Source organism: Genypterus blacodes, unplaced genomic scaffold (genome assembly GCF_046128005.1).
Source record: "Genypterus blacodes isolate CSIRO-AG114 ecotype Tasmania unplaced genomic scaffold, CSIRO-AGI_Gbla_v1 ptg000036l_1, whole genome shotgun sequence".
NCBI classification, from domain to species: domain Eukaryota; kingdom Metazoa; phylum Chordata; class Actinopteri; order Ophidiiformes; family Ophidiidae; genus Genypterus; species Genypterus blacodes.
The window spans coordinates 3,623,572-3,645,325 of record NW_027466849.1 but is presented as its reverse complement, the minus strand read 5'-3'; the positions used below and the strand labels follow the sequence as shown (position 1 = coordinate 3,645,325).

The following is a 21,754-nucleotide window of genomic DNA, read 5'->3' as shown; positions in this document are numbered from 1 at the left end:
CTCTAGCAGATTACTAACTGCCATGTGTACAGTTGTCATTATAGCGGTCATTAGTTGGATGTTGCACTCATTTACAGTTTTGTAAAAAAAAAAAGAAGCCCAAATTGACTATCGTATTTCCGACAGTACCTGAAGGCAGCAGAGTGGTTAATTTGGGGACGTTGCAGAGCATCGAAACTGCAGTTCGCATACAGCAACCTAGTGGCGCCATGTGGTAATAATTCATACAACCATACAGAGATGGAACAATTAAATAAACAAACAAAATGGTATTGCAAAGGGAAAGGATAACAGTGTGAATAGTTAAGGATTAGATTAAGATCCATATGGAGATTATTAATTATCATTTACGTTTTCATATGGTTTGTTTAAATTGTTTCTCCGACTGTCAGCGGAAAACCAACTCTTCAGCCCTATATTTCAAACATGGCAACCCGCTTAAATGCTTTGACATCACACACCCGTATGTGTATTTCCGCTTCCTGAGGGCGCGGCCAAAGATCGTATATGTTTCATCTCGAGGATAACTCTGTCATAAAATTGCCTTCTGATTTGTGAAAGTTGAACTCGTTTAATCAAACGAGTTAAACGAGTTTGAAGGCTCAAAGCGTTAACTATCAATATACATTAGTAATAATATTCATGCATTCATGACAATCTGTTTTCTTTATATTATCTGACAAAATCATGCAAGATTAATTATCGAGAAAATATAAAACATCCGGAGGTGACACTCTCCCTAGCAGTAAGATCAGCAGTAAATTCTTTTTTGGGGAGCGAAATTATGAACTGTAACAAAATATAATGTTTTGTATTGTGGATTCATACATTCCGTACATTTATCCATTACCGGTGTGTCCTGTGGTCTGCAGTTTTCGAGGCATTCTGACAGAGCGATCCACTCTCACAATAGACGATCTTAGTGCAGGGGCGCTAGTTTGTACTGCAGCATCATGTCCAGTAACGTGTGGAGGTCAATGGTAAGAAACCCATGTAAATACTTAGGGAAAATGGTTTGCGGTGGGTTTAACAGGTCGTTGCCGCGTTTACTTTGTGATCCGAAGCGTTGATAGAACGCAGTGGTCGAGTTCTTTCTGTAAAGTCTTTTTTCTGTGCGTCCTGTAGCTAGCAGGCTAGCTGCTGTCTCTGTGTCCTTCAGCCCTATACTTCGTGACAGTGGAACTTTGGAAAAAAATACGTAAAATAATGATTCGTAATACAAACTTTAAATCTCAAATCATCTTATGTCTGAATATATTGTCTTCTCAGTGTGTCGTATCAGTGTTATCGGTGTGGAGGTTCCCTGGTCTCATTGACCGGTTAGACGCGTTCGATGCCGGCAGAGAAGAACTGACTTTTAAAACTCTAAATTTAATGATACAAAGTATTTTCATCCAAGATATCTGCCGTCAATTTTTGACGTCTAGTGATAAGTTAGGCATACTAAGAAACGTCAACTTCAAACCTAATATTCTGACCGTTTTATCTGTAATCTCATGGCAGATATTTTTATAGGGTTTATCACGCGAGCCTGCTGAAAATATGACACCTTACTCCCTTTATATACAATCTGTTTTAAGTTTGCCATGCTTTGGAGCAAACAAACACACCCCTTACCGTCCACTCATCTCGTTTAAAACAACTAAAGAGTATAAGAATTTTTAATGGAGTTTGTCTGTGATTTTCTCTCTCTCTAGCTACACTTGAAGTAAGGGTACATGTTCAACAGCAAATACACATTTGTTGAAATTTATCAATGTAATAGTGTGCCAATTGAAAAAGGAGTCCTCTGAAGTCAGCTGAACTCTTTGTGTTAGTTATGGTGGTTTTGATCACTGTGACCTCTATTTTGTCTCCTCCAGCTGTCCCCTGTGATCCGGGCAGTGAAGCGGTCTTCATCGTCTTTTTCCAGAGGGGTGAGTAACTCGGGGTCACCAACCTGAACATGACACCTACAGCAGCTCTGCAACTCATCCAGGAGAAAAAACAAACAAATGAAAAGCACTAGTTTAGGATCATTAAATTACTTAATTACAGTTCTTGTGGAGCTCAAAAGTGGACATATATTATGTTTTGTTATTGTTAAAATATGAAGTAAGGGATCATGTATTGTCAGTAGGTAGTAGTAACAGTGGAGTTAACACTAACAGTGCGCTTCTCTTGGTCCTTAAGGGGAACACTTACTAAAGAAATAAACAACTGCACACAGTGTATTGATTATCAATTTTAAATTATATTTTTTGATCGGCCTCTCCTTTCTGTGTCTCAAATTTGATCATTTATCTTTTCTTTCACCATCTCTCCATTTGCACAACTTTTGTTTTGCACTGATCATTTCCATTTCACTTCGGTTTTGCACTAAGGCTCTTTGCACTATTTTCGTAGTTATTAATTTATAATTATAGTTAGTATATATAGTGTATATAGTTTATTCTGTATATATTCTGTATTCTTTATTCTGTGTATATATAATAGTACACTTTTGCACTTCTGGTTGGATGCTGACTGCATTTCATTGGCTTGTACCTGTACTTGCTAATTGACAATAAAGTTGAATCTAATCTAATCTAATCTAATCTTTGTCAATGAAGTCTTTGGGAGTTTGGGACTACAGCTCAGACAGGAAACAGTTTGAAGTATAGCTTTGAACTCTGGGAACTAAATATGGGCATTTGTTATTATTTTGGACATTTTGTATCTGAATAAGTTTGATCAATAAAAATGATAATGGTTGCTTCGTCAACAGACCCTATGTGGGTGGTTGATTGGTACGAAACAAGGATTTTGATCTCTGCCGGCATTAATGGATTGTGAATCTCTGCTCTGCTCTCCACAGATACAAACCGTCACACTGATTCCTGGTGATGGAATCGGACCAGAGATCTCCTGTGCCGTCATGAAGATTTTTGAGGCAGCCAAAGTAAGTGTGGGAACGTTTTGGGGATGAGCTGGGTTGGTAAAGGCAGGACATTGCGGTCGTATTTGCGCATCTTTGTTTAACTCAAAGCTGATTTTGTTCTTTTTTTAACCTCCAGGCTCCAATCGCGTGGGAGGAGAGGAACGTAACTGCGATTAAAGGACCCGGGGGCAAATGGATGATCCCTCCTGATGCTAAAGAGTCCATGGACCGGAACAAGATCGGACTGAAAGGTTTGTTTGTCAGTATTAGTTGTGTGGTTCACTTATAGCTTTGACTGCCTGTTTAAGTTACAGTGTTGGAGTCCTCTTGGTTTTGTGTTAGTAGTAATTATTCTTGTTTGACACACACTCTTACCCAGGAAGATGTTTAAATCCTGAGTGGATCTGAAAGCGTCTCTAAAACCCGTATAAACGCGTCTCCCCCTACAGGTCCTTTGAAGACACCCATTGCCGCAGGTCACCCCTCCATGAACCTCCTGCTCAGGAAGACCTTTGACCTTTATGCCAACGTGCGTCCCTGTGTCTCCATCGAGGGCTATAAGACTCCTTACACCGACGTTAACCTGGTGACCATCCGCGAAAACACTGAGGGCGAGTACAGCGGCATTGAACACGTGGTTAGTACGCATGGAGTGTCACACTCATTGTTTCTTACATGGTGTCCAACATGAGGGAGGGTTTTGTGAGGTAGGTTAAGTACCTTTGAGTCAAACTGCTTAAGCTCCTCTCAGTGATATGTGACATTATTTTCCACACACGTATATATATATATATATATATATATATATAAATGTGATGTAAGACTCATTCCCCCCACTGGGGTTTGAGTGACCTGCCAACCAATTGGAGGCATGAAAGTGGTGCAGTATCCTAGTTTATCTTAATTTAGTGCAAGTGCAAGCCTAAACTAAACTATTAGTCCAGCTAGTCAAAAACATGAAGCTTCCTACAGTTCCAAAGCTGTCCCAGTCCTCCCTTCTGTTGGCCATGTGCCTGTTGGGTTTGTGTTTTCTTCAAGTGGAATGGATCTCGTTGCCTCTGTCTTTTCCTGCAAAGATTAACTCAGGTGATGTTACGTCTGACTGTGTTGCTGCTGTTGTTGCAGATTGTGGACGGCGTCGTGCAGAGTATCAAACTGATCACTGAGGACGCCAGCAGACGCATCGCCGAGTACGCCTTCGAGTACGCCAGAAACAACCAAAGAAACAGCGTGACTGCTGTCCACAAGGCCAACATCATGTAAGAGCTTCCTCTTTTGTGTCTTTCAATCAACAGAACATAATGATGATGATGATGTAGGATTTTGATACAATTGGGGCTATAAATGTAAAACTTTGTCACAATCTCTTTCTTTCTCTCTCTCTCTCTCTCTCTCTCTCTCTCTCTCTCTGCGTCTCCCTCTGCCTCTCTCTCTCTGCCTCTCTCTCTGCCTCTCTCTCTGCCTCTCTCTGGCCTGCAGGAGAATGTCAGACGGTTTGTTTCTGAGAAAATGTCGCGAAGTTGCAGAAAACTTCAAAGACATAAAGTTCACTGAGATGTACCTGGACACGGTTTGCCTCAATGTAAGTATGAATCATTGCATCATGCGATCCCATCCACAGAGCCAGATCAATCAAGGTCAATGCTGCTGTGCTTTTGTGCCAGAGGAACAACCATGTTGCTTTCATCCAAAGCTTTAACTGTAATGTTCAAGCTCAGCTACACACTGTCCGACTAGAAGTGGTGTCTTAAAGCTTTATTTTATCCTTGATGTCTCCTGGTGTTGTGGACTTTCAGATGGTCCAGGATCCCACCCAGTTCGACGTGCTTGTCATGCCCAACCTGTATGGTGACATCCTGAGGTCAGTATGGGCTTCAAACACATTTTACTCTTACGTCCACATTGTAGATTGTTGCGATGGACAAGATGAATATCGTGAAATCCTCACCGTTTGTGTTGCAGCGATCTGTGTGCTGGTCTGATCGGAGGACTCGGCGTCACTCCCAGCGGCAACATTGGAGCCAATGGCGTCGCCATCTTTGAATCGGTTTGTGTTTGTTCTCATTTAAGATCTGTAGGGCGGCAACAACATTAAATGTGACAGTAAATAAACAGCATCAGATACAAGATTAGTTATGTAGAGTTAAAGTCAACAACAACAAAACGGCCTCAGAGATGCACAGGAGACGGCTACATCCTCCTTGTATTCCATGTAAAAAAGCTACTAGTTGCAGCAGAATCCGTAAACTGATCGTATCAGACAGATGGAAAGTCAGATTTTGCACACTGAAAATCTGACTTCTGACACTCTGCAGGTTCATGGCACCGCCCCAGATATCGCGGGTCTGGACATGGCGAACCCCACTGCTCTGCTACTCAGCGCCGTCATGATGCTCAGACACATGGGCCTCCACGCCCACGGCCAGAAGATTCAGACGGCGTGTTTCGACACCATCCGAGACAAGAAGGTCAGTGTGTGATGCTCGGGGAGATTGTTTGTATGCCATTGTGCATTTAATGGTCATTCCATAACAATGGAGGTGCAAATCCCCAGGCTGGCATTTGGAATTGAATTCTGGGTATTTGCATATTAGAACAGAGGGAGTTTTACCAACCTCTTAAACCAGGAAGGACAAATATTACTCGTTGACCTAAGGTCATTTGGGCAGACATCATTGCATACAATACATGTTTTTCCTCCATAGAGCCGCATTAATAAATCTGTAACCGTCACACTGAACATTGTTTAGGTAGTTAATCATGTGGGAAGCTCGCACACTGAATGCTGAATGTGATTGGTTCTCAGGTACTGACTAAGGACCTGGGTGGGAACTCCAAATGTTCAGAGTTTACAGCTGAGATCTGCCGTCGTGTTCAGGATTTGGAGTGAAGCTGCAGGAGAAGACTCTGTGGGACCCCAAGGATTCCCATGAGCTCCCGCCAGAGCGTCGGCAAACTGAAACAAACTGGTTTTATTTCTCTGAAATGGTCCACTAGGTGGCTGGGAATCAAGTGTGTTAATCTGGTTTTGGGTCGACTGTATAAACATTTCAAAAACTATTTTACAATTCCCTAATAAGGCGGTAGGATGCAAAAGGGAAAGGGGCGAGGCTTCTACAGTCTTTAACTTAGGATGATGAGAACTCTTCTAACAAGCAGACCGTCATATTCTGAATAAATATATACGCACAAACATATCACATGACCAAGTTGGAGGAAATGTTAGAGCAGGAGTGATGATGATGATGATGCTAATCATCTGCACACCGCTTGTGTTATCTGGACAGTTTGGATATTATACTATTTTTTTTAATGGTAAATAACTGAAACCGCTTTAAATGTCTCTCTTATTTATTGTTTGTACATCCTCTTAGTGTCTCATGTTGGTCGCTTCAGTTTCAGATCTACCTATAAAAATTCAAACATGGACACACCCTTGTCTCTGATCTGTTTTTATTTGAATCTCATTGTGATCTCAAACAAAACAAACAAAAATTGTTTTTTATTTATTGTGGAAAGTTGTGCACAGTGAGTTCACAAAATCTTTAAAATTTTGGAGTGATTTCGTTATATTTTGCACTGAAGTCTTCATCTTTCTGCAATTGAAAAATAATTCAAGAAGAACAAGACATCGAAGTAAAGTGCAAAGGAGAACATAAAAGATGAGACATACAGCAAAGAAGATACCAAACCAATGACCAAATCTGGCAACCCAGCAGAGGCCTCGCCCCGGTCCCGTAGCGTCACATGACCGTGCCTCCTGCTTCCTGGCTGCGGCAAGTCACCAGATGCTTACCGGAAAAACTAGGTGCTCGACCGTTAAAATAAAAGCATCGCAACTCATAGGAAAACGGGTTAAAAAGAACGCTTGCTTGTCACGCAACAGCAGTGATTATTTATTTACTTGTTTCATTCCCTCATTACAGGTTAAGGACGTTCAAATATGTTGCTTAATGCAACTTACAGCTCAATGCAATTTGTCTAGTTTACTATGAATTACAGTGTTATTTCTTCTTCTTCTTCTTTTCCTTTCGGGTGCTCCCTTCAGGGGTCGCCACAGCAAGTCATCCGTCTCCATCCACCCCTATCCTCTGCATTGTCTTCTCTTACACCAACTAACCTCATATCCTCCTTCACTACATCCATATAACTCCTCTTTTGTCTTCCTCTAGGCCTCCTGTCTGGCACTTCCCATCTTAGCATCCTTTTTCCAATAAATTCACTCCTCTGTACATGTCCAAACCATCTCAGTCTGGCCTCTCTGACTTTATCTCCAAAACATCTAACATGTGCCGTCCCTCTTATGTACTCATTCCTGATCCTATCCATCCTTGTCACTCCCTAAGAAAACCTCATTTTTCATTTTTCATTTTCATTTCTGCTACCTCTAACTCTGTCCCTTCCTCAGTGCCACTGTCTCCAAACCATGCAACATCGCTGGTCTCACCACTGTCTTGTACACCTTTCCTTTCATTCTTGCTGATACTCTTTTGTCACACATCACTCCTGACAGTTTCCTCCACACGTTCCAACCTGCTTGCACTTGTTTTTTCACCTCTTTTCCGCACTCTCCGTTTCTCTGGACTGTTGACCCAAAGTACTTAAAATCCTCCACCTTCTTTATCTTTTCTCCTTGTAACCTCACAGTTCCACTTGTGTCCCTCTCATTCACACACATGTACTCTGTCTTACTGCGGCTAACCTTCATCCCTCTTCTTTCCAGTGCATACCTCCACTTCTCCAGATTTTCCTCCACCTGCTCCCTGTTCTCACTACAGATCACAATGTCATCTGCAAACATCATGGTCCATGGAGATTCCTGTCTGACTTCATCTGTCAATCTGTCCTTCACCATAGCAAACAAGAAGGGGCTCATGGCTGATCATTGATGCAGTCCCACCTCCACGTTGAACTCCTGTGTTATTTAAAAAAGAATATCCATTTGAAGCTACATATACAGCACCGACAACAGTTCATATAGAGAAAAAACAAGCAAATAAACCACAAATTAGCAAATAAAAAATATAAATGAGGAAATAAATGTTGTTAAAATAACACAAATATACTGTACAAAGCAGTGCTGTGTAAAAAGGTTTAATATATTCGGTACAGACTGAATGAGAAAGAAAACTTAAGCTATGGGATTGTACGTAATTAATTTGGTGACGGGGTTTCATTGCAAGCAGTTAGTCTGTAACAAAGCCATGCGATGTGTTTTATTTTGGAAAGCACTATACAGGAAGTGTAATGCTTTACATCGTGTTTTTTAACGCTGATGTTTCCTGCCCTGTCTGTCGCGGCGCTACAGTAGAAAAAAAACCCAGCAAACCAGTCAACCAGTAGAAACCAGCGTTCCCAGTCAACAATCGGCGCATCACGGGGATAAGGAGGCGGCCGGAGGTTCCGTTAGAAAAGCTGAAATAACTGACGGCGCGGCGGGAAAAATGGCCAAAACGTACGACTATCTCTTCAAACTACTGCTTATCGGTGACAGCGGCGTCGGTAAAACGTGCCTGTTGTTCCGGTTCAGTGAGGACGCCTTCAACACAACCTTCATCTCCACCATCGGTGAGCTAATGCTGACACAAACGGTGATTTAAACAACCGGAGAGGGGCTGCGCGTGACGTCCGTTAACAGATATCAACTGTCAGTCTAGTGTACAATTATAATATCTGTTGTTATTATCTATGGATTAATAAGAGGGTGAGTCCCGTGTTGTGTGCGTGTGTGACTGTGATGAATTGTGCCGCATGTACACTGACTGTCATGGTGAAAGAAGCTCTAATATATATTATATCTACAATACAAATGTCTCAGCACAATGGTTCAGTAGGGCATATTTACCTCAAATATGTGCTAATAGTAGGAGTAACAGGGCAGAATATGTCAATAAACTCTGCAGTGTACTCAGGAAACCATTTTGTTACTGTTTCTCAATCAGATATGGAATTGTTAAAAATGAGTGAAAATACATGAAACTAGGCCTTACTATGACTGAACAGCAGATACATCATGTGCAGCTCGTGGGTCTTCCTAAGATAGGTGTTAGGACAGAGGGCCCAGGGTTCCCACGGCAACGATGTGATTGGTCATTGGCTGTCACGTGACACAGACACGTCGTACGTCTTTCCCAGTGTCGCTCGAATGTCGTGAGTTCAGGCTAACTCACTCGTGACATAAACCTTTACCCGAAACACCTGCAAACTAACACACACACACCAGAATGGTTCTTGCCACTTGAAGTGTTATTCCGCTTTTGTTCAAATGTACACAACGTTGACATTTCCAGGGACTGCCCACCAAAAATGGGGTTAGCTTAGGTTAAAGAGGCTGACGAGCTTACTAACCAATCCACTAACCTGCAGCTGATGTTAACACTGACAGCAACAGGTGACCTTTGACCCTTAAGGCTTTGAGTGCGCTGCAGGAGTTGATGACATAGTGCTGGTGTGTCTTTTATCCTGCCCCACATGGATAAGGATAACGACTTTCTTTTCGTAGGTGAGCTGGGGGCAAGTGAATATTTAGGGCTCATGAATTCTGAATACCACCTCAGATAGGCTTGTGTTGAGGTGCACCAAGTTTATTATTTATACATGTTATGGTGAGATTATGTGGCCTGAACTACACATATTCTGATGAAGAAGTGTTGTGTTCACTGGTCCTGAAGTGTGACGCCAAGTTGTAGATGGAATTTGCAAAAGTGCGTGAGATACAGAGGATGTGTTTTGTTTCCAAGGCATGAAACTCCATTACTGTGCGTCAACGTCTTATTGTCCATTATGTGTAATGAAGACAAGAGCAGACTGCAGTGGTTTAAATGGTTCATGACAGTGTATTCCTGTTCATTGTGCTCCCACACCGAGAGGTCAAAGGTCAAACGGGACACCAGTAACACATTGAAGAAAGACGTAGAAATGGACAAGGCCAGATTTTTGCTCTCTCTCTCTCTCACACACACACACACACAACCACACATACAGCCTGTGTGTATCCTGTGCGTCATAGTGAGCTGAGCATCGCTCCTCTGTCTTCCTGGCTGAAACAGGAAGTGGGTTTTTTGTAGCCGCTGTCACAATTCGCTGCCAAGCTCACACACTCTCAGAAATATAGACAGAAATAAAAGCCAGATTTCCCTCTCTCTCTCTCTCTCTCTCTTTTTCTCTCTTTCTCTCTCTCTTTCTCTCTCTCTCTCTCTCTCTCTCTCTCTCTCTCTCTCTCTCAGCATGAAAAGAACTGAAAAGGCCGACGTGTGATGAGCAACAAACACAATGTCAGTTTTGGGTCTCTGAAGTCTTCATCGTCAGTGTGCGTCTATCAGACCCCCCCCATCCCCAGCTGCTGGGAAACGGGTGTGGTTGAATGTTAAATGAACTCCCACAATCCTCCACTGCTGAGACCGGACAGAGGCAGCTCTGTCACCGGGCTGCTAGGAGTCTGCTGAGTGTCAGCTGACCTGTGTGTGTGTGATATGAAAGTGGGAAGAGCTTGTACGGTCCATTTGTATGAACTCTGTATCGGGGGCAGGGGATGTCTTTGTGTGTTTGTTGCCTCACAGTTTTCGGTGTCGACATTATCGCTGAGGTAGCAACAGCAGAAATCACTTAAAGGTGCAGTCGGTATTGTCCAGATTAGATTAGATTTGCCACCGCTGTGCATTGTGGGAGGAACCTGGGATACTGTGGCCTGCTACATGTGAACACCTGTCAACTCCCTGTAAAGAACAGATCAAATGTTACCAAGTTAAGCATTTCAGTACTTTCTATACCTATTCTACTCCTGTGTCAGACTCCACGCAAGTGTCAGTGTAAATGTCAGTGTGGTCGGCTGCAAACGTTCTACACCATTCCGTGTGTGTCTTAACACATTACGCAATCGGCCGTGCAGGTGCGCGAAGACAAAAACATGAAATTCAAACAGTTGGACGGAAAAATTGTGGAACAGGATTAAGCAGGGTGAAAAGGCAATAGGACTCTTGAAAAGTGTTTTGTGTGTGAGTGTTGGAGGATGGAGGGAGGAGAGAGAGAGTTCACTGACCCGCTCATGCTGCTCGTTTCCTTAACAACGAGCAAGCGGGGTTCACTTCCTGCAGCGAGAGAGAGAGAGTGAGTAGAGTAAGTGATTGAGAGATAAGCAGAGTGTGAGAGAGATGAAGGAATATTTGTGAATATTAAGTGAAGCATAATAGATGTGAGAGGGAGGGAGGAGGAAAAGTTATAGAATAGACAAAGACTTCCTCTTTAGATTAACCCTCAAAAAGCGAGAATAAGCATGAAATGTCTTACTCAGAAAACCGAGACTGTATGAAAAGATTTACAACAATTCACAGATCTGAATAGTTGGGAATGATGACAAAGTATCGAGGGGGGGGTTTAATCATGACTTTTCACGCTTGTTCCGCACTTCGCAACGTGGCCAGTGTCTCTGTCCTTGTTCACGCAGCAGGACAGGAAATAGCGCAGGAAACGTGAGCCAGTGAGCGGCCGTATCCTCACGTTCAACTCACTTTGTTTCCTCTTAGACTGGAAGGAACAATTGGTCACAGACAAACAGACACAGACACACACACACACACACACAGACACACACAGACACACACAGACACACACAGACACACACAGACACACAGACACACAGACACACAGACACACAGACACACAGACACACACACACACACACACACACACACACACACACACACACACACACACACACACAAGATGGTTAAAAATGTTTCCCTTCCCTGTCACCGCGGCGCAGAGGGACACACCCAGCTCCAGCTCTGAATGCACACTAGAGGGCGTTGTTTCTCTTGTGTGGTTCCACATGTCGTCCCAAAGCGGTGGGACGATTCCTTCTCGTACTATGAGACAAGGCATCCACGTCCGAGTTGACCAAAACTCTGGACTTGTATGCTGGGCGGCTAAATTGAGATTACACATGCAGTTTGCCTTCAAATCATCAAATTGTGAGGAGGGAAAATGAAATGTTCTGTGTAAGCGGTTTAAACTGTAAACTCTGCATTATTAGATGATAAAAGTAAGAGAAACACATCAAAATATTAATTGAATAAAGTTTTGATAGCTCATGAATAACGGGCAAACGCAAACTAAAGAGTGACACCCCGCCTGTGACCTCTAGAGGGAGCGGCGAGGGCCGACCGTCCCACAGAGAGGAACAGAAGAGGACATCATTGTTTGAGACAGTGCTGGCTTTATGTGGGCGTGTGCTGAATTTGTGTTTTCAGTCTTTGTTTAGCTTGTGTGTGTGTGTGTGTGTGTGTGTGTGTGTGTGTGTGTCTGTCTGTGTGTGACCAACTTTGGAACCATTAATGTGACTCCAGAGTTGTTTAGTTAATCAGGAACGCTCCATGAAATTCCAATGCACGAATACTGCCATTCCCCCCCACACACACATGTGGGCGTGTGCTGAATTTGTGTTTTCAGTCTTTGTTTAGCTGCTCTGTGTGTGTGTGTGTGTGTGTAATGTCCCCCCCCCCCGCCCCACACCCGTCCATTCGTCCAGTCATCATCTGTCCTGCCTCTGATGGGAACATGTTTCTGACCCCACTGACGTCTCTCTGTTTCAGGAATCGACTTCAAAATCCGAACGATAGAGCTGGATGGCAAGAAAATCAAGCTTCAGATATGGTGAGCCTGGGCGAAACAAGTGACAGGTGACTGGGTGGGACTAAGTGTCACTGGGGTGTCACGTGGTCACGGAAATCCCGTGGAATCTAGTGGTTGTTTTCCGGGGCGGCGTCGTTCTTATTCCTGTCAAGAATGTGGAACAGGCCACGGATTAGAGACTTCTGGGAGGTAATGGTCCAGAACATTTTCACTTCGACTCAGTGGATACGCTTCCATATGTCTGTCTCTGCACACACACACACACACACACACACACACACACACACACACACACACACACACACACACACACACACACACACACACACACACACACACACACACACACACACACACACACACACACACACATTTCACAAGCACATCACCCCCAACCCTGAAATATACAAAACTAGATCCACACCCGGAAATAAAATGACAGATCCGCGAAATCCATTTCCGTTACTGCTTTGCTAATTCAGTTTGTAGCCTCGTCCATGTTTCCGTTACAACATTTCTTAATTTGCGACTTCAGACAGCTTGTAATGTTGGAGACTTTTGACGCTCGGTACTTTAGTGATGCTCTGATCCAGTGGTTCCCAAAGTGGGTGGCGCGGGGCAAAAAACTTCTGATCTATATAAGGGGGTGGGAAAGAAAAAGTTTGGGAACCACTGCTCTAATCGCTTTAGTGAGTGTTTCTTTTTCAGTTTGGTTTTGTTTCTCCTACAGGGACACGGCGGGTCAGGAGAGGTTTAGGACCATCACCACGGCCTATTACAGAGGAGCCATGGTAAGAACCCCCACACACACACACACACACACACACACACACACACACTGTTGAGTCCATGTTGATCAAATCCATACTTCTGATACTGCATCACTGACTCATCCTACTACCACCACAGTTGCGAGGACTGATCTTGTTGTCACTCACTGTGCACGGTACACCACGAATGCCACTCTAATGTGCTGAAATGACGCGAATCCACTCGCACCACATGTACTGATACCGCTCCCTGCTATTGCTACTGCTGCTGTACAGCTGCTACTATTGTTCAGTAGGAGTACAACATCTGCTACCATTGTAACCGTTACTATCACTACAACCTGCTCTTACTACCATTATTACTGGAACTATTACTGTTATAATCCCACTTATCACTTTTATTATTGTGATTACTGCTATCACCACCAGTACTTGTGGCACATGTGGTCTTTCTACTCGTGCCTGCACTTCCTTTGAGTGGCGTCGGTGCTTTCCTGCAGAAGTTCTGTCATTGACTTGCTCTGTCTGTTCTGTTGTGTGTGTGAGTGGAGTTTCCTTGGTGATGGTGTTGTTATTACTCACCAGATGTGTGTGTGTGTGGGGAGGGGGGCTGGTTATTGTTTCTGAGGCTCTGAGCGGTGTCGCCCTGCCAGTGCTGCTCACACAGCTTTGACTTTAGTTACTTTAGCAGAGAAATGTGAGATAGCAGAGGTGGGATTTCAACATTTTCTCCATTATGACATCATGTGAACTGCGTGTGGAGTCATTGAGCACATACTTACATTCTTTATATCAATGTGGAGAACAAATAATGTGTCCACCATGGGACCATGAGAGGGATAAAGCATCAGCAGGACGTATTTAGAACCTCACAGATCAAACAGGTCTGAACATCGTCTTTATCTTTTTTCATATAGTTTCAGGTATGTGTTTAAAGGTGTATGGGGTGGTAAAGGAGCACAGGGTTTCACTGTGTGTGTGTGTGTGTGTGTGTGTGTGTGTGTGTGTGTGTGTGTGTGTGTGTGTAGGGGTCAGCACTTTCATGTTGTGTGTCACTTCCTCTGAGGTCACTTCCTGGATTTTCCTCCTACCTCCTCTAGGGCATCATGTTGGTGTATGACATCACCAACGAGAAGTCCTTCGACAACATCAAGAACTGGATACGCAACATCGAGGAGGTAGGACACACCCTTTCAGACGTCAATCAATAACTGAATAGATCTCTCATTCACATTCAATCAGTGTGTGGTTACACTGGTGATCTTGTCCATTATCTTCTCTCTGTTATTTACATTTATCTCCATTTACAGTGATTCATGGTATTTAGGACATCTTCCTCACAGCACATGACATCATACCTAAACTCATCTGCCTAGTGGCTACTGAACCCTAGGCCTTGCCCAGCTATTTCTGCTCCTGACACAAACCGCATCATCGCCTCTGACAGTAATTCAGTGTTACAGTACCGCCATCTGGTGGCCAGTTCATCTGGCGTGTTTAATTCTATGAAATATTGAATTGCTGTAGTTGCTGCAAGCAGTTTAATTTTCATTTTTTCTTTACTTTTGTTGTCGCACAGCTAGTTCCACCTTCTTCAACCTACAGAAACTGTCAAAGCTTTTTCTGACTTCAATCTTTCATACTTGAGGTATTTTAGATTTTTCAGCCATTCCCATTTATGTGTGTGGCATCCTGATTAGTTCACTATTCATTTTTCAATAATTCAAATCAAGCAAACCTCAGTAATTGTGGCATTTTCATCTGAGGGCCTTTTTCATTATTGGAAAGAGGAGAGGGCCAGATCAGGTGAGAAGGGCGAGCGCTCAGTCAGCACTATCTAGTATCAGGTACATATTGACTGCACATTGGTCTAGTTTGTCCAACTTGGAATCACTGAGTGAAGGAGGAGGTCAGTGGTCACTGTGTGTGAATGGAAAGACGTAAATAAAAACGTATCATCTCTGACAGAACAATGTGGCGCCCCCTCTGTTGTGTTTTTGCAGCACGCATCCTCAGACGTGGAGAGAATGGTCCTGGGAAACAAGTGTGACATGAACGACAGGCGGCAAGTGTCCAGAGAGAGAGGAGAGAAGGTCTGAAAGTGTGTCACACAGAAGAAACACGGACATAAATGTGGAAACTATTTGCCGACTATGCAGGCTGAAGAGTGAATGTAATGTCTTCTACAAAAAATGATTCTGTGCATTTGTGATAGAGGAGCTATCTCATGGAGTCATTATGGCTGCCATTCAATCCTGAATGTCTGGAAAGTTATTAAATCATTCTTATTCTATTGGAAACATATAAACAGACGTTGAACTGAAAGAGAGTCTAGTTCCAGTCCACTATGTGGGTGTGTGTGTCACCATAGTTACATAGTCTCAGGTCGTCTCTATGGTTTACAGATTGTATGAAGATGACAACAATGACATCCATTTCAATTTATTTTTATAAATGTATTAAACTGTTTGTCTTCACTTTGTGTCTTTGACCAGCTGGCGATTGATTATGGGATCAAGTTCTTAGAAACCAGCGCAAAGTCCAGCATCAATGTGGAAGAGGTGAGCAGCGACTCAGCCAGCGTGCTCCTGCTTTCTTTAGAGAGAGAGAAATCTGGTGTTAACCGGACAGCGTTTGTGTTTTCACAGGCCTTTCTGACACTCGGAAGAGACATCATGACGCGACTCAACAGAAAGATGGTGAGTTTAGTTCAAGTGGTAAATGTTGCCTTTTGAATTGAAACACATTTTTACGCGAAAGTAGATACACGAAAAAAGAAGTTTAGACAAATGATCAAGTAAATAAACAAAAACAATCAATATCATGAATAAATTTGGTCGCAAAATAACAAAAAACAGCTTGCAAATGTTGTGCTTTCAATTTATTTTCTTTTGTTAAACATGCAAAGACAGAATAACAGTATAAGGTATTGGTACATTAATCATAACTAGTACTTACTTTCAGAACACACCTAAGTTTATTTTTTTGACGACCAATTCCAAACAGTAATAATAAATATATCACCTTTTCCATTTAACAAATGGACCTCAACGTGCTTTACATTATTAACTAAAAACTTACATACTTCAATGCATTACAAAGTCACAAAGTAAACAATTGTGATTTTATTTTTAGTTATTTTTAGTTTATTTGAGTCATGGAAAACTTTTTTGGAATGTAATCATTTTCGGCAAACCATTGGCTGAACCAAGAAGTCCGATTTTGTTGAGCATTATTTTTGTGTGTTTCTCCAGAACGACAACAACCCGCCAGGAGGAGGCGGGCCTGTCAAAATCACAGAGAGTCGCTCTAAAAAGAGTTTCTTCAGGTGTGCGCTGCTGTAGGCGGAGCCTCCACTCAGATCGCCTCCTTCTTCCTCCTCTTCTCCTGTCTGATTGGCCGTTGCAGAATGAAAGCCCCTCTCAGTCGGCAGTAAGGGCCTCAGCTCTGCACGCCGCCGCCGAGGGGACTGCTGATCAGAACAAACGCTTTCAGAGGAACGAGTCAACTTGCTCCGCCGCTTCTCATGGAAAACACAGCAAACTGGAAAGAAAATGGAAATGGAATGAGAGAACGACATGCAGACATCGTTTTTTCTTTAGTTTTAAGAGACTTTCAGTGCTTTTGCAATCGGATAAACTCACCTCTGACACTTTTTCACTTTTTGCACATTTCTTTCTTCTCCTTCTCTTTTTTTATTCTCACTGCCATCATTTTAGCAGAGTGACGGCTGCTCCTGACACATGCAACAGAATGGAGGTCACAGCGATGAACACTTGAATTTGATGGACGGCAGTAGATGAGCGCCTGGCGTCAGATCGTTTGTATTCTTTATTTTGTAACAAAGCCTCCGAGTCCTTTGGCTCCTCTCACTCTTCTGGGTGAAGTATTTCAGTCAGTAATGATACTCTTTGTGCTTACTCATCTGTGTATTGTCTTGTAAGTTTTTAGATAATCGTTTTAAATTCTGCAGCCGCACTGGAGATGAAGGCAAAACAGAGAATCAGATCAGGGAAGAGTTTTGTTTTAAAATGTGAATATAACCTCTGAAAAAAAAAAACAGTTCAGCGTTTTCTCCCAAAGACTGAACCCTGATTTTGTTCAGCAAAATGAAGATGTGAATGGAACCTTCACAGACGAGATGTGAAGGTTAATCCGTCATGTTGGAATGAAACTCTTTGATGAGTGAATGTCTGATCCACTGTGTCACCACACAGGCCTGAGAGCTGAACACCACACAGCTCAGTTGTTCTCAATTCCACAACTAATATATCAAATTATAATTCTCAAAGCGATAAATTACATTTCCGTGATAAAAATGTGTCGAATAAAAAACAATACTAATATGCAATATTAGTATTAAAGTATTATAACAGATTCAAAGATCGATTGGCACAATTGATTGCTTACTTTCCCAACGCATCTTTCAAATGGGAATGTACTTATTCACATTACACAATGTATGATTAGTGTAAATATATATAAATTAATTGATAATAGTAAACCACTAACAAAGTCTATAATGGCTGTGGTAGCACAGTCCCATCCATCCATCCATCACGTGTAGCAGAACTGCTCCTTTTCACATTTTGGCCTCAGCCTCATTTCCACTGCATGCACTGCATTACACTGATGCAGCCCATAGCACATACGTGTGGAGGAACCTGGCCATGACACAAGCTGTTGCTTTCCTTAAAAGCTCCACAAAGACTTTATTATATATTATAGACAGTATATATATCTTATATTATAGAGATTACAAGACACTGAATTCCTGATAACAATCCCTCTCCTCTTCTAAAGTTAAAGTTTGTGACATTATCCCCATTTATATGATCAATCACCTTCCAGTCACTAACGTTGATTAAAAAAGCTCCATGCAGACATTCAGAGTGCGGCACAAAGGAAGTTTAAATGTACATTTTAGAGTCAAACTCTTTTTAGGCATTCTGAATTGAGTGTGGGCAGCAGAATTCCATTCTGTGTCTTTAGATGACTTTGCATTTCATTAGCAGATATCTGATACATATCACATGAATGTCTTAATATGGATGTTAATCCAATATCCAACTCCATGTGTTTTTTACTCTTTACATGCTCATGATGCAGATCCCATACGTTCTACCTGGAGGTGTGAATGAGGCCTTAAGTCATTACGCCGTTAGTGAATGAAGTCTCGTCTTAATTTTAACCTCCACATCAGTTAAGTTGCTTTTGAATGTTTTTACGGTGAAGATGAAAGACTGGTTAGGAGTATAATCATGACGCATATTTGAAGAATGTTTATAATGCATTGAAAACCGTCAAGATCACAAATTAATGTTGAAATAGGGACATAAAGAATGCACTTTACATGGAGATAGTAAAGTAGTTTTCTTTATTTGAAGTAATTACATTGTGATCACGACAAAGCAAAGACAAACAATGAACTATGTCAGTAAGAAAGTTCATGTTGAGATCTGAGGGTTTTCAATGGCGTCTGTCTCTGTGAGGTTTGTGTTTCCTTTTGTGTGTTAATGCAGATTATATTTTTGTATTTCAGCTCAGAAAAGTTTCTCTGGTTAAAACCACTCGACGTGTTTCGTTTATGATGAAGTTTAGATGTTTGACTTGACCTTTCTTGGAGAATCCTAATATCAGTTATCCTTACATATTCAACCAAATCTCTGCAAACTCTTCATATGAAACAATTCTTCATATATGATGTGAGATGTCACATTCACGTCATTTCAAAGAACTGTGACCACATCGTTCCTTTATTTCAGTAATGCATTTGAATGTGCTTCAGAAAAACACATTTTTCTTCCTCGATACCAACCAGAAAAAAGTATTTTATTTGAAAAGTATTATAGGTCACACATGTGGGGGAAGGGGGGAGGGGCTCTATAAAGGATAAATGTTAATGCAGATGGAATCTCCCTGAAAGTGGATTTGACTCATGCTTAATAGTTGCACATACTACTGTCTCTAGCTAAAACCCCAAACAGATTTGACAGAGAAAACATTTCTCCTTTCTAGTAATTTTGAAGAGTTTGAGGAAAGTTTGGTTTCCTGTTTGTATCAGCTGTGTTTTTGTTTACAATCCATTGTGGCAGTGTTATTTTTGTGTGTGCATCCATTTCTCCTGATAAAAGGTGCTTCGGACCACCACAAAGTTTTTCTGTGATAATCTGCTATTGTTTAAGTGTTTCAACAATAACTTCATCCTGTGTTGTGTTCAGGGTCACCAAAGTTCCGAGTTTTGACTGTCCAGTTTTGTTTGCGTTCGTACCTTAGTAAAGCACATTTTCTGCTCTTTTTGTTTAAAAGAAGTAAAACATTTCTGCTCTAACCATGATTAATAGTAAGCTAAACGTTTAAGTTGGACTCAATGTTTTTATTCATGTTGCCTTAAAATATAAGCAGTATATCTGCGTATACATGTTCACATCTGTGTGGTTTCTGTAATGTTTTTGGGTCCCCTCACTTCAGATCAGGTTCATGTGTATCTCTTTAAACACACAACTTCATTTCTTAATTCAAGGTCTAAAATATTCAGAAGTCAAATTGGAGTTGTTGCAGAATGAATGAAGTTATACAGAATCTGCAGACATGGACTCAAGTGTTGGTTCACTCACAGTAAAAGCAAAACACACAGTTTGCTCTGAAATAAGAGAAAGTTATCACCCTCTATCGTTGTTTACTCCATATTTAATAGACCAACACTTTTAGCCACATCTCTATGTTATACCTATATATATATATATATATATATATATATATATATATATATATATATATACAAATTTAACTGTTTTAACGGTTTTGTTGACTGTAAAACCTCTGAGTCATGTCTGAAATTAATCATTGCAAAAAATGTAACGTATATATCAGAGATTGTCAGTTTTGTGTTTGAAGGAACAAATGAAGTCACTTTTGAATGAATGAGTTGATGCCCTTGTTCAAGTGTTAACATTTTTGTTCATGATTCCTGCTTTAACTCACTATGAGTGTAAACAGAACTGCAGTATAAATCCTCCTGCGTTCTAATTTCATTTTCCTGCACTTTGTATGTTTCTTAAAATGTTCTATGCAAATACACTCATTGTTGTTATTGTAAACGGAAAAGCTCTTCTTTTAGATGCCTTGTTTGTCCCGGATATAGAATTAGTCAATGTTTGTAGTATAGAAAGAATTATGATCAAACACAAAAAAAGAAGAGGGAGAAGGAAAAAAAAGAAGTGTGCGGAAATCAGATCTGATGTTGGTGAACACATAAATGGCGTCTTCTGGAATTTTGAAGTATAATAAACCTTTAGTTAGTCTACCTGCAGCGGTCACATACAGTATACGTATCTTTTCATACAGCGCTGTAACTTCTGTCCAACATTCATTCCTTCATTCAAGAACACATTTATGTTTGCAATGTTTATTATGAAAATGTTTCAATCTGGTCCAATGTATCAGCTCATCATGTGTGCAGTGAGTTGATGGTGACCCACTACACACACATAAGGCCTTGTTTCCCTACAGGTCCCTCCAGAGACCCCACCCTGGAAAACACACAACAGAAAACATGTCACAGAGTTCAGCAAAACTCCAAGTTCAGCATTCTGACCGATGATTGATTGTAATTGTCTTTTCGTCAGTGAGGGAGTTTATTTACCGTGTAATGAAACCTCCAGTGCTGTAACAACCTGTTTGAACAGAAAGGTGAGATAGAAAAAAAACTTCACTTTGCTTTCATTTAGCTGTTTTACCTAGCCAGCTATTGATTAGCCATCTGGTTAGTCAGCTGATAATGACTGGATGGAGACTGTGATGCAATCAGACACAGAAACTGTCATTGATACCAGATGACCTACAAACCTGCCATGTTTATGCTGACGACATTTGGCTGAAATGAATATAAATTGAAATAATTGTTTTTCATTTCAGTCACATTCACTGTGTGTATTGCTATGTGTGTATGTGTTAAGTGTGTGTGTGTGTGTGTGTGTGTGTGTGTAAATGCATGTGTTTCACCTCTGCTTCAAACCACTTCCCAGACTTTGAGAAAACCTTCATACAGAACCATTCTCCATGGCAACGGATGGGCAGTTGTCTCCGATATAGTGCTTTAACATCGACTTTAATACAGAAAAGGCTTGGTCAGGTTTGGGGTTTCTATTTTATTTCAGATCACAAGTCAATGTACGGTTATTTCTGGCTGCAGAGTCTGGCAGTTCCAGCAGAACCACCAGCAGGTGATGAACACGTTGAGAGTGGAGATGTACCTGTCCTGTTGATGTTTCTGAAAACTGGTTTGAAAAATGAATCATATCTTCTCATCAGCAGTAAGAAACTGATCAAAACTTTATTTCCCTTTTATGTTTGGTGTCTTGCTTAAGGGCAACTGAGTTTTTGGAAACACGATTTATGCCATTTCGAGATCTTCCAAACCATGTGATTAACTGGTTTGTTCTCATATTTTTAT

General features: G+C 41.5%; 2 protein-coding genes across 2 annotated transcripts; both read left to right on the top strand.

The window, feature by feature from the left end:
• Positions 1–873: 873 nt before the first annotated feature.
• On the top strand, positions 874–6,328 carry LOC142996097 (isocitrate dehydrogenase [NAD] subunit alpha, mitochondrial). Its single transcript, XM_076146986.1, has 11 exons — positions 874–980; positions 1,863–1,916; positions 2,837–2,920; positions 3,036–3,150; positions 3,349–3,536; positions 4,025–4,158; positions 4,379–4,481; positions 4,696–4,760; positions 4,862–4,946; positions 5,215–5,367; positions 5,706–6,328. The coding sequence occupies exons 1-11, from the start codon at positions 954–956 to the stop codon at positions 5,787–5,789; spliced, it is 1,092 nt and encodes a 363-aa protein (XP_076003101.1). The 5' UTR covers positions 874–953; the 3' UTR covers positions 5,790–6,328.
• Positions 6,329–8,215: 1,887 nt separating this feature from the next.
• On the top strand, positions 8,216–19,726 carry LOC142996100 (ras-related protein Rab-8B). The gene is made up of 8 exons (XM_076146988.1): positions 8,216–8,467; positions 12,490–12,550; positions 13,260–13,320; positions 14,400–14,477; positions 15,303–15,392; positions 15,795–15,860; positions 15,948–15,998; positions 16,554–19,726. Exons 1-8 carry the CDS (start codon positions 8,344–8,346, stop codon positions 16,641–16,643), a joined length of 621 nt encoding a protein of 206 aa, XP_076003103.1. The 5' UTR covers positions 8,216–8,343; the 3' UTR covers positions 16,644–19,726.
• Positions 19,727–21,754: the final 2,028 nt, after the last annotated feature.